At 46.4% G+C, this 11,832-nt stretch overlaps 2 protein-coding genes and 1 pseudogene across 6 annotated transcripts; 2 read left to right on the top strand and 1 right to left on the bottom strand.

Moving 5' to 3' along the window:
- The first annotated feature begins 224 nt into the window (after positions 1-224).
- Positions 225-3,016, top strand: LOC100828521 (annotated as a pseudogene).
- Positions 3,017-3,452: 436 nt separating this feature from the next.
- On the bottom strand, positions 3,453-6,790 carry LOC100838222 (DEAD-box ATP-dependent RNA helicase 50). The gene is made up of 8 exons (XM_003577321.4): positions 6,402-6,790; positions 5,709-6,232; positions 5,323-5,517; positions 5,042-5,229; positions 4,688-4,901; positions 4,287-4,418; positions 4,022-4,194; positions 3,453-3,917 (listed from the first exon to the last, which is right to left on the bottom strand). Exons 1-8 carry the CDS (start codon positions 6,739-6,741, stop codon positions 3,695-3,697), a joined length of 1,989 nt encoding a protein of 662 aa, XP_003577369.1. The 5' UTR covers positions 6,742-6,790; the 3' UTR covers positions 3,453-3,694.
- A 142-nt stretch (positions 6,791-6,932) lies between these two features.
- Positions 6,933-10,663, top strand: LOC104584492. Of its 5 annotated transcripts, none has more exons than XR_002966333.1 (4): positions 6,938-7,600; positions 9,227-9,294; positions 9,413-9,502; positions 10,058-10,663. XR_002966333.1 is itself a non-coding variant. In XM_024463424.1 (3 exons), the coding sequence occupies exons 1-2, from the start codon at positions 7,014-7,016 to the stop codon at positions 9,237-9,239; spliced, it is 600 nt and encodes a 199-aa protein (XP_024319192.1). In that variant the 5' UTR covers positions 6,933-7,013; the 3' UTR covers positions 9,240-9,502; positions 10,058-10,663. The 5 variants fall into 5 exon arrangements, 1 of the variants encoding a protein (XP_024319192.1); XR_732213.3 differs by having other exon boundaries at positions 6,940-7,600; positions 9,227-9,287; XM_024463424.1 differs by having other exon boundaries at positions 6,933-7,600; positions 9,227-9,502.
- The last annotated feature ends 1,169 nt before the right edge of the window (positions 10,664-11,832 follow it).

Genomic DNA, 11,832 nt, shown 5'->3' on the forward strand with positions numbered 1-11,832 from the left:
TTCAACCACATGCTTGACAACTTTAGACTAAAGGCGCATGGTTGGTACTTGACTATTTGTTTCGAGTAACGCGTAGTAGTACGTGGTATGAAAGACTCTGCTTGACTAGCTTGACCGTGTCTGTTCAGCTAGCGACGGAGATCCTAAATTTGCAGTGCTCGTCACTTAATTGCAACTTCATCATGTGCCTCCTCATCTTGTTCATCTCACTCTTGTGCCTAAGCATGCCTCCAAGTTGTGCTGTGGTGGACACCATCTTACCTGGCCAGGCACTCGCCGTCAATGACAAGCTCATCTCAAGGAACGGCAGGTATGTGCTTGGATTCTTCGAAATAAGCACCAAATCCACCGAAAACACTGCCAGCAGCGGGTACCTAGGCATATGGTTCAATACTGTCCCAAAATTCACTTCTGAATGGGTTGCAAACAGGGACAGCCCCATCCACAACACCACCTCATTAGAGCTCACAATATCCAAAGATTGCAACCTTGTCATCTTCAACCGGTCCACCAAATCCGTAGTATGGTCTACCCAAGCAAACATCATCAGAACAAATAGCACCATTGCTATGCTGATGAGTAGTGGAAACATCATCTTAAGGGACTACTCAAACTCGTCAAAGGTTTTCTGGCAAAGCTTTGACCACCCCACGGATACACTTCTCCCTGGGCCAAAAATTGGGTGGGACAAGGTCACCGGCCTGAAGCGCCGTCTTGTCTCTTGGAAATCATCGATGAACCCAGCTACGGGTGTGTACCGGTTTGAGTTAGACCCAAGTGGTGTCAACCAGATCGTGGTTGCACCACTGGACGACTCCTCCACACCGTACTAGTCCAGTGGTGTATGGAACGGTAAATACTTTTCATCACCTGAAAATCCAGGATATACAGGCCCCATCAGCAGTAATTTGAGTTATGTGACTTTGGTCAACAATGATCAAGAAAAGTACTTTGCAATAATTAACATAGTAGACGAGCATGTAGTTGTCCGTCTTGTGATTGAAGCCTCAGGTCAAGCAAAGGAGTTCATTTGGTTTGAGGGGTCTCAGGATTGGTCAATGGCCTACGCGCAACCAAAAGCTCAGTGTGATGTCTACGCTGTTTGTGGACCTTTCGCTATTTGCAACGATGATGTGCTTCCACACTGCAGTTGCTTGGAGGGCTTCACCATAACATCCCCTGAGGATTGGGAGCTAGATGATCATACTGGTGGGCGCTTAAGAAATAACCACTTAGGCTGCATTAGCAACAAGAGCACAACACCTATGACAGATACCTTCTACTCAATGCCATGTGTTCAACTGCCACAGAATGCCCAAGAGGTAGAAGCTGCAAACAAGCGTAAGCAACTGTGCAAATGTTTGCCTGAATAATTGCTCCTGCACTGCATATTCCTTTGGAAATAGAGGATGCGCTATCTGGCATAATGGATTGCTCAACTTAAGACAGCTACAATGTAGTAGCACTACCAATTCAAATGGAGAAACTATTTACATTTGCGTTTCAGGTAAAGATGTTCAGAGTTTGGAAAACAATAGAAGACAAATTGTTATCGGTGTTGTTATTGGTATAGGCATTTCTGCACTCATTATCATACTACTGTTAAGATCCTAGATGTAACTAGGTGTAGAACAATCTAGGAAAAATGAACTTTATACTGTGATTCAACATGGTTCGGGTATGGGGCGAAGAGAGAGAGAGAGAGAGAGAGGGGGAGAGCAGTACCTTCGCCTTGGCTAGAAGATCCCGACGGTGCGGCCATGGCTATGGCGAACGGCGGCGAGGGAGAGACGGTGGGGCGACGGCGTGGACGGAGCTTCCCGTCGCCTCTGCGCAACCCTAGATCGGTAGGGGATGTCGGTGGGGGCGGTGGCAAATGCAGCGAACCTCGTAGTGCGTGCTCCGGCCCCCCACCTCTTTATATAGCGCAGCGCGACAGGGGCCCGCCAACCATATTGGGTTGGGCGCCCAGATCTAGGCCCGATGGGCCGTTGGGCCCACACGGATGGGAGATCACTCTAACAACTACTAACAATTTGGAGAAACAAAAGGAAGCGATATCCTCGCATATTGAATGGTGCTGAAGGGTGTAATGGAATCATTGCATTTAGATACACTGAGTTGCAACATGCAACAAAATATTTCAAGATAAGTTGGGGGTAGGCAGTTTTGGTTCCGTGTTCAAGGGTTTCTAAAAGGCTCGATTTCCATAGCAGTGAAGAGGCTTGATCATGCTTTTCAAGGAGAGAAGCAATTCAGAGCTGAAGTGAGCTCTATTGGAGCTGTTCAGCACATCAATTTAGTTAAGCTAGTTGGTTTCTGCTGTGAGGGTTCTAAGAGGTTGCTTGTTTATGAACACATGTCAAATAGCTCTCTTGATATTCATCTATTTCGAAACAATTCTATGGTACTGAATTGGGATGTTAGATATCAGATAGCCCTAGGAGTTGCTAGAGGGTTAGCCTATTTGCATGAGAGCTGCCGACACAATATTATACACTGTGATATCAAACCTGAAAACATACTCCTTGATGGATTATTTGTCCCCAAAATTGCAGACTTTGGGATGGCAAAAATCTTTGGAAGGGATTTTAGCCGAGTACTGACGACAATGAGAGGAACTTTTGGGTACCTGGCTCGTGAATGGATAACTGGAATTGCTATTACACCAAAAGTCGACGTTTACAGCTATGGTATGGTGTTGCTAGAAATAATATCTGGAAAGAGGAACTCACAAACACCATGTTCTAGTGGGGAAGATTGTGATATTTATTTCCCGGTGCATGTAGCACATAAACTTGTTGAAGGAGATGTTGGGAGCCTAGCAGATCAGATGTTACATGGTGATGTCAATCTTGATGAGGTGGAAAGAGCTTGCAAAATTGCATGTTGGTGCATCCAAGATGATGAATTTGATCGTCCAACAATGGGGGAGGTGGTTCAGATTCTTGAGGGTCTAGTTGAAATCACCAATCCCCCCATGCCAAGACTACTTCAAGCTATGACTGAAGCCTGAAATCTCACATTCGACTTCCTCCTGATCATACAGGAGTATAAGGGAATTAACCATATCCTCGTAATTCTGCAGCCAGATCAATGTAATCATATATAACTAGATTTCTTTTCACTATACAAAGTTGTACGATTCTAATTACTTGGTTAGTCTATATCATATCTAGACCTACATGGAATTAGGCGCTAATGCCCTATATGGATATTACTCCTTTTGTTTTTTAATATGGAAATTTCTAGCAAATAAGAGAAACATAGAAGCTCCTATTGACCTTGTTTTTAATAATCATTACAGCATGTTTACAAATGCTTATAATCACAGCTAGCTATGTAAATGATGAGACTTTCTCTTTACGTATAGAAGTTTGTTTCCCTCAAATTATGCCGCCACACGGCAAACATCACCATAATGACCACAGGGCTTGAGACATAGGGGCCAGTTGGTAAAGTGTAAGAATCAGTTCCTCTAAAATAAAAATAAAAAAACCTAGTTATAGAATGTGTAATGTGAATGTCTTGTCCCTTATGCTTCTTATTCTGCACATTACCACGGTGCTGGTCAAACAAGCACGATCAGCAGAACAAGGTGTTACATCACAGTTCCTAACGCTAACACTGTTCACTTTAGTTCTCGACAACAGAAATACTCTAGATGTGTTGGGTAGCAACAGCATCTCTCCTTTCAGAAGCACGGGACATCGTGCAGTGGGTGCCCCTTGAGGTTTCTCTCCATCACCCTCCTGGCCAGGGACACCTGCTTGCCCACCGCGAACACGAAAGCCTTGCCGTCACCTGAGGCGCCTCGGGCCGTCCTGCCAACCCTGCGGACGTACTCGCTTGGATCTCGGGGGTAGTCGAAGAGCACCACGTGGTTAACGTTCGTAAAGTCGATCCCCCGCGAAGCTCTGCCATCAACCAAATGATATACATTCAGTCCCGCGGTTCAGTGAAACCATGGCCTTGAAACCAGCAACTAAGAAAGCATGAATGTTCAGTGACTAATCCACACCTGTCAGTGCACACCAGGAACATCGAGTCGGAAGACTGCTTATTCAGGAATGCTTTCATGTTTGCAATGCGTTTCTCCTGGTCCAGTGCAGCATGGAATGGTAGAACCTTGATCTGGGAAGCTTTCCTGTCCAGCCGTGTCAGCACATTTTCAACCTTTCTACATGTCTCAATCTGGCAAAAGATAACATATGCTCTAACTGTCAGATTCTGATTTTTGTTTGTTATGTTTGTTTGATATTGATAATACAAGGGATAGGAACTACCTTGTTGCAGAAAACAATTGTTTTACGAACCGGGGATTCCTCAATAATCTTTACAAGTGCCAATTTCTTGTTCGAAAAGGCTGTTTCTGGATTCTTTTCATCGTTGTCATCTCCACTGCAGTCCACGAGAATCTGCAGAACCACTATAAATGTAATCACTCTGGGAAAACGCTGCAGTCCTGTATCTATGATATCAATTTGCATACTACTATGGACTCCACTGGACTATGCAGTCCTTTATCTGTGGGTCAATCCTAAGCAAATGACACCGAAATCGTATATGATATCGACATCAGCAGATAAAAAAGTGACTGGCAAGAAGTATTCCCTAGCAAGCTTTTCAGACAGATATGCAGCATGGTAAAAGGCTAAAGAAATGAATAAGTGGATAAACGACCTACCTCTTCAAGACGTGCGCTTGTTCGATGGATACTAGGTCCCATGATTACCTCACAGTCAGGAAATGTTTCAACAACCTTGTTGTATATATCAAGAGGAAGAGTGGCAGTGACAAAAAGATACTGTGTGGTCACTGGTGCAACAGTAATCAATTGATGAAGCACTTGTTCAAAACCTTCTTCACCAAATAAAATATCCACTTCATCAAACACAACACTGCAAATACAAGGAATGATTTATTTATTTATTTATTTAGGTCTTATACCTAGTACATCCATTATGTTTCTAAGTTTTTTTTGCGAGAACATTATTTTTCTAAGTTAACTTTCAAATGACAGGAAAAAGGAACAGCATACCATCTGAGGTTATTTAATTGCACAAAGCCTTCCTGAAGCAGATACAGGAAACGACCAGGTGTTGCTATAAGTACATCTAGCTCTTGCTCAAGGCTTTCTAGCTGCGTTTTCTGCCGAAATCCACCAGTTGCAACCATAGACCTGAAGGGAGCCCCAGATTTTGATATTGAACGGCAATTCTGAAGGACCTGTATTTTAAAAACGACTCATCAGGAAATTCCGTAGTTACTTACCCCGATTGAAACATAGGACATCAACGTCACATTCAGCAAGTAGTATACCTGAGAAGAAAGTTCAGCAGTAGGTGTCAATATTATGACTCGTGGGTTCCTGGGAGATGATTTGTGGACCCCCATTGCTTCTTCCTTCCTTAAATTTTGAATTATAGGGCAAAGATATGCCAATGTCTTGCCAGACCCACTTTGATCGGCAATAATGCAACTCCTCCCCTCCAAGACAGGACCATATGCCATAGCCTAAAATGGTTTTACGAGCCAGTTAAGAAAATCACGTAAGATGCAAGAATTCAGAGAGTTGATATTGATGGACTAAGATACTGACTACATAGTGTTTTAGTGACGAACAAGTACTGTATAACAGCCATGGATACTATGCTAACAATTCATAATCCTTTTCCTCAATGCAAAAGATAAGAAAATGTGTTGACCTGAATATGTGATGGTTGAGGAAACCCAAAGCTTCTCAATGCACCAAGAATTTCGTCACCACAGCCAATCTCCTTAAAAGATCTGCGACTAAAAAAACCACTGTCCAAAGGGACCTTTTGCTTCCGATCCTCTCGTCTATAAGATGTAGCATCGGCAACTTTACCCCAAACTTTGGGGCCAGAAGTAGCCTCTTCACTTCGAAAATCCGAATCACCGTCGCCTCTGTATTGCCTCAGAACAGAATCCAGAGAGCGTACTTCCCTGGTCTTCTCATCCCTAGAGTTATTATTCGGTTTTGCACGGCGCGCTGGGTACTCTGAACCATACTTCCTTCTTCCAAAATCACTTTCACCTTCAACTTTTTTATCAACAAAAGATGATTCATTACGCCGGGTGGTGCTTGTACGGCTAGAAGTAGGCTCTCTCTTGAGGTTGGCTAATGATCTCCTAGCTAGATCTTGCACTTTCTGCGCCTTCAATCTCCCAAAACTCCCAACACCTGAACTACCCGAATTTGCTGCACCTGTAGTGTCAAAAATGGCTTCATCTTCAGATAAAAAGCGAACTATTTCACGCAAGCATTACGAATTACATGAATTTTGTCCCCAAATCTATCACTGCTTTGAATACTGTTGCTAGAATTAGCCTCCCGAATTTGAGACTGACAGATTTACGCCCACATTTTGCCGAACCTTTGGAGAGGGAGGAGCTGTCGGTGTTGCCGCTGTGGGTGCTCCTGGAGAGGACAGCCGGGGACGGCACGCTGGGCTCTTCTCCGCCGTCGTCGTCGTCGATGCCGCCCCACACGATGACGCTCTTCCCAGTTCTCCGGTCCACGAGCCGGTACGCGCCGGGGGTGTCCATGGCCACCCGCTCGTAGCCTTCCCCTTCCGCCGTGGCCGCCGCCGCCCAGCTCCGGCGGGCGCCGCCGCGGGGGAATGAGGACGAGAAGGAGACGGAGCCCCGGGAGCAGAAGTCCGGGTGGCGCAGGAGGAGGGGCAGGGTCCGGGCCTGAGCCCCCGCCACGTCCATTGCTAGCTGCTGCCGCTTGTTGCCGCTTCCTATCCGAATGGCGGAGAAGGAAGAGTGAGATATCGCTGTTGCTTCCTGGGGCCGTATTGTCCTGGCTTGTTGGGCTAGTATGGGCTGGTCATTATGGGCTTGGGCCACAAGTTTAGTTCGCTTCTTCGTTTTTTTTTAGAGAAGAGATTAGATTAAGGCCCTGATAGCTGAAATGCACAGAACCCAGAATCGTAGGATCCCCACTTCCCAGCGTCCGCCACGCACTGAAGCTGACGGCAGCCATGTCGTCCTCGCCTCCGGCGCCGGCGACGGAGGAGGAGGCCGCGGCCCTCGAGGCGCCACCTGCGTATCGGTTTGGCCCGGGACTCACCTCTTTGGCGGAGAGGCGCCGCCTGGCGCGGCTACAAGCAGCCGTGGCGAGCCAGACGGCGGCGTCGGGTTCGGGCACGGAGTCCGCAATCTCGGAGGGAGAAGACGACGAGGGATCAGCTGCCGCGGCGCCTGCGTATCCCGCGGGTACCAGCGCTTGGGCGGAGAGGCGCAGCCTACGTTTGGAGCGGATACAAGCCGAGGAGAGCCAGACGGCGTCGTCGGGTTCGGGGTCGGGCACGGAGTCCGAAACCTCGTACGAAGAACACGACGAGGGCTCGGGCTCCGGCTCCGGCTCCGGTTCCGATTACAGCGACGAGGAATCTGAGTACAGCGACACCGACGAGGAGGGGGTTAGGGTTCCGGCGACCACGGCGATGGCGATGGCGGCGGCGGCGGTGGTGGGCGAAGAGGGCGGCAGCAGCAGCGTCCAGCCGGCGGGGACCACGTGCTCCGTCTGTATGGAACCATGGACCTGCTACGGCGCGCATCGCATCTGGTCAGTGGGACGGTATCGACTCTTTTCGGTGATGTTTCTAGTTCAGCAGCTGATTTTATAAATAACTACAGTCAGGGCCTGCATCTGCATGTATGGCAGATTCTTAGTGGATTTGTAGTTGTATTACGATCATATCCGCACTGGGACTGACTTGGTGATTCGAAATCTAATCATCGCAATATATGCAACAGTCACTCAATTGGAAGGTGCATACGTCTACTAACTAATTAGTGGGGATCAAATTTTCTTACAATTCCATTTCTTCTCTTTTATTTTGTAGGGGGCATTGCTTGTGTTTTGAGTCATGGCTAAAATTGAACCTGTGGCCAATTTCCTAGGTTATAGGTTTTCCATAACCGTTAAATTGATAATAAACCTCTTGTCTGACCAATGGCTAATATAGTGCAGAGTTGCAATTCTGGAAATAATTTATTAATTAAATTTTGCATATTATGAGTCTGTGTTGCATGATCGAGGAGGAGGAGGTAGAACTTGGTGATCATGAAATATGTGGTTCAGAATTGAGACAGGTTATGGTTAACTTCTGAGTGTTCCGAGGTCAGGCTGGGTGTTCGGGTTTACCCGATATTTCAGGTCGGGTAATTCGGGTTTTTGAAACATTGGGTTTCCAAAATGATGCCCGAATTTAGCCCAGAAAAATGATAACCCGACAATTCGGGCTCGTGCTTCGGGAAATCCTGAATTATAGCTCATGTGGGAGACGAGGAGGCGAGGAGCTAGAGCAGGGCAGGAGATAGCTCGTCTCGCTACATCGCATCGCCATGTCGCGCTCGTGCTAGACTCAAATGAGTGGAGAAGATGGAGGAGGCAAGGAGCTGTGGTTGGGTCGCACCGTCGCCGGCCTCATGTTGCAGGCAGTGCCATGGGTGGCGGCGAGCGGCAACGGTACCACAGACGGGAGTGGCGGCGACCATTTTCCTTTTCTAGGGAGTTGCGGCGGCTGCTGCCTGGCTGCCTGCATGTACGCTAGGTTTAGGGGAAAAGGAGAGCTTTGGCGGGCTGAGCTGGGCCTGAAGTAGAATATTCGTATTGGGCTGCTGTGATGTGCTGTGCTTCATTCTAGTTTGGGCTGTTCGGTTTATTCGGGTACCGTATGTTAAAATCCTAATTTCCTGAATTATTTTCGGGCTTCCAAATTTGAAACCTGAGTTAGCACCGGATTTTGCGGGCTTCGGGTTATCCGGGTTTTTCGGGTTTTCTGCCCACCCTGATTCCGAGGTGGTGGCAGCAGGGGGTGATGCAAAGTAGAGCTGGGGAGACTGCTGAAAACAGCTGGTGACCAGACTGGCCATGTTTTTGTTTAATTCTTGAGACATGCAGTATAGTGTCCCGAGGTGGTGGCAACGGGGGGTGATTGCAATGTGGAGCTGGGGAGACCGGGAGACCACTGAAGATGGAGATTTAACGGATAAAAAAAAGGCACTTATTACAGCTGGTGATCAAACTAGCTAATTTTTTGTTTCATTCTTGAGGAATATAGTATTTTTCTTCTTCTTTATATTTGATGCACACGGGCCAGGATTGTGTTTGAACTATGGGACTAGTGATTCACTTGTTCACAACTCACATCACAAGCATTTATCATCTCATATCCACTACATGCAGTTGCATTCCTTGATCTTGCCTGGAGAGATGGCTGCGTTGTTCCGGTAACAAGAGGGCGAAGGTACCATGTATGATAATTATATATAACACTACATATACATCTGGTTCACAGATCAAATCAGGTATATGTCATATATGTGTATGAAATTGCTTAAGTTATGCCTGTATGTCAATCTTTCTTTCCAGTGCCCTCAGTGTGGTAAACGGTTTCAACACAAGCTTATTATCAACCTCTATGCACCAGAAAATATGTTGGATGGTTGCTGCTATATACAGGTTCTGTTTCTTTCTTCCACTGTACTTCTCCGGAACTGTCACTTATGAATTGCTTCTATCTTCAGTACTTTCAACAGTATAAACAATTCTACATTTTCTCCTATCTGTCAGAGAGAACTACTAAATGACCAAGACAGTAGTTTGTCTTGTCATTGAATACTAGCCCACACACTTCATACCATGTCAGTCTCTGTACCAGTGGGCTTTGTCTCTTGTGTCGTGTCTCCTCCACCTCACCCAAAATCCTACGCAGCTAAGAGACAACCATTGAAGTTAGCTTATTATACATAGCTTTAATTAACCGACCTGTTCATATTTTTACATGTTTTTATGCAGTCAACCTATAGTGATTAGTAGGGGCGGGTTTAGATTGGTACATTGGGTACAGTTGTACCTGCAAATTTTTTAGAGCAAAACCGAGTACTGTTGTTCTCAAGCCTAATTGGGAACTAATAATCATTTGCTTGCCTATAGCCACAACAGTTATATCCAATACTGCCCTGGAATCAAAGAAGCCATGTCATGGAATTAACATGACTTTTAATCCCGGTACAGGACGGTCAAGTTGCACAAGGACCTACACAAGTACCGCCTGCATACATGGCGTCTGTAATGCAAGGCATCAATGGCATGGCATCTATAATGGAAGGCATCAAAGACATCAAGGTGAAGCTTGATAGCATTAGCGACAGGTTTGGTGATCAGAACGCCCGGCTGGAAGAGATCAAAGAGAATCAGTTGCTCATCAGCGATAGGCTTACTTCCATCGAGTCCGGTGTGAATCGCCTTGAAGCAGCATCAGTACCTTCGACGCATCCTCCTCCTCCTCCTCCTCCTTCCTGCTAAGGTGCTGGTCTGGCTTCCTTTTTGGTAGAGTACTTTTTTGCAAATGAGAATGTTTCGAGGGTCTGAAGAAGTTGTGTGCTTTCAGAGATTTAGGGGTTATAGAGTTTACCTAGATATCGTCTGTTGCTGCGTTCGTGCATCTTCTTTGAGGCTAAGCTACTTATCCTTATCAGCTTATCAAACATCGTGTCTCCTATCTCTACTTGTGTGTTTACTTTGGCTCTGTGATGTAATCTTTGTCCAAAAAATTGCCCCTTCGGATGTTTGATTTTGTGCTGCGTGCATATATTCAAATTCGTGTTGGTTATTCTGCCATGTCATGGTCCATTATATTGGCTCCCCACGTACGGTGCCAAAGTCTTGATACTAAACAAGAGTTCTGATCAATAAAGGTTCTCAATAACTAACAAGAGTTCTGATCAAGCCCGGGCTGACCTCGACGATCTCAACATGAATAACAAACCGTTACTACTACTATATATATTAACCACATCGGTACTTCCAGGAGCACGTTGAAACTAGAATCTGTTCCCTACGCTACGGCTGCCGGCAGCGAAGAAATATCGATCAAATCCCCGATGAACGCCAACGGCACCGCCGGCACGTGCTCCGCGGACGAGGCGCTCCTCCGCGAAATCCTCAGCCGGCTCCCGTACCGCCACCTCGCGAGAGCCCGGGCCGTCTGCCGCGCGTGGCGCGCCACCATCGACGCCCACGGCCTCATCCCCCCGGGCTACTACTCCTCGAGAATTCTGCCCGGCGTTTCCACCTATCATCGCCGCCGCCAGGACCAGGAGGAGTCCTCGCCGCGCTTGCTTGCAGCTGCGTCGGCTCTTCTGCACTTGCGACGGCCGCTCATGAGAAACGGCAATAACAACAACAACCGCTTCACGGAACGCCGCCGCCAGGAGCAGGAGCAGGAGCAGGAGGAGTTCTTGCACTTGCATGCAGCAGCGTCGGCTCTTTTGCACTTGCGCAGGAGGAGTCCGTTTTCAGGTGCAATGTAATGTAAATCTCCGTGGTATTTTCCTGTTTCCATAGATTCGTATGCATTTTTTTTCCTGCGCAGAAAATAGATGAGGAATTATAAGGTACTCACTCCGTTTCATAATTCTTGTCTAAATATTATGAAATAGATATATTCATTTTTTTTGACAAATTTGAGACAAGAATTATGAAATGGAGGGAGCACTTTTTTCATAAATTGGATCAGAAAAGTCATTATATTTTCTATTTCCTCCGTTCCTAAATACTTGTCGTGGTTTTAGTGCAAATTTACACTAAAACCATGACAAGTATTTGCACTAAAATCACGACAAGTATTTAGGAACGGAGGAAGTACGTAGCAAAGTGACATGATTTGAACATGAAGTCGTGTATTTAGGAGATCGAAGTGGTTTTGGACATTACAAAGCGATTTTAACCTACATGCCATGCATTTTAACCTACCTCGATCCGTCGGGGCAATAAAATCGTTTCCGGCT

This window comes from Brachypodium distachyon, chromosome 4 (assembly GCF_000005505.3).
Source record: "Brachypodium distachyon strain Bd21 chromosome 4, Brachypodium_distachyon_v3.0, whole genome shotgun sequence".
NCBI classification, from domain to species: domain Eukaryota; kingdom Viridiplantae; phylum Streptophyta; class Magnoliopsida; order Poales; family Poaceae; genus Brachypodium; species Brachypodium distachyon.

Excerpts from the sequence above, each read along its gene's own strand:
- LOC104584492 (XM_024463424.1), top strand. The coding sequence starts at position 7,014 with ATGTCGTCCTCGCCTCCGGCGCCGGCGACGGAGGAGGAGGCCGCGGCC.
- LOC100838222 (XM_003577321.4), bottom strand. The coding sequence starts at position 6,741 with ATGGACGTGGCGGGGGCTCAGGCCCGGACCCTGCCCCTCCTCCTGCGC. Across the intron at positions 5,518-5,708 it reads CTCAACCATCACATATTCAG|GCTATGGCATATGGTCCTGT; the intron begins GTCAACACATTT and ends AAACCATTTTAG. Across the intron at positions 3,918-4,021 it reads TTCCTGGTGTGCACTGACAG|AGCTTCGCGGGGGATCGACT; the intron begins GTGTGGATTAGT and ends GGTTGATGGCAG.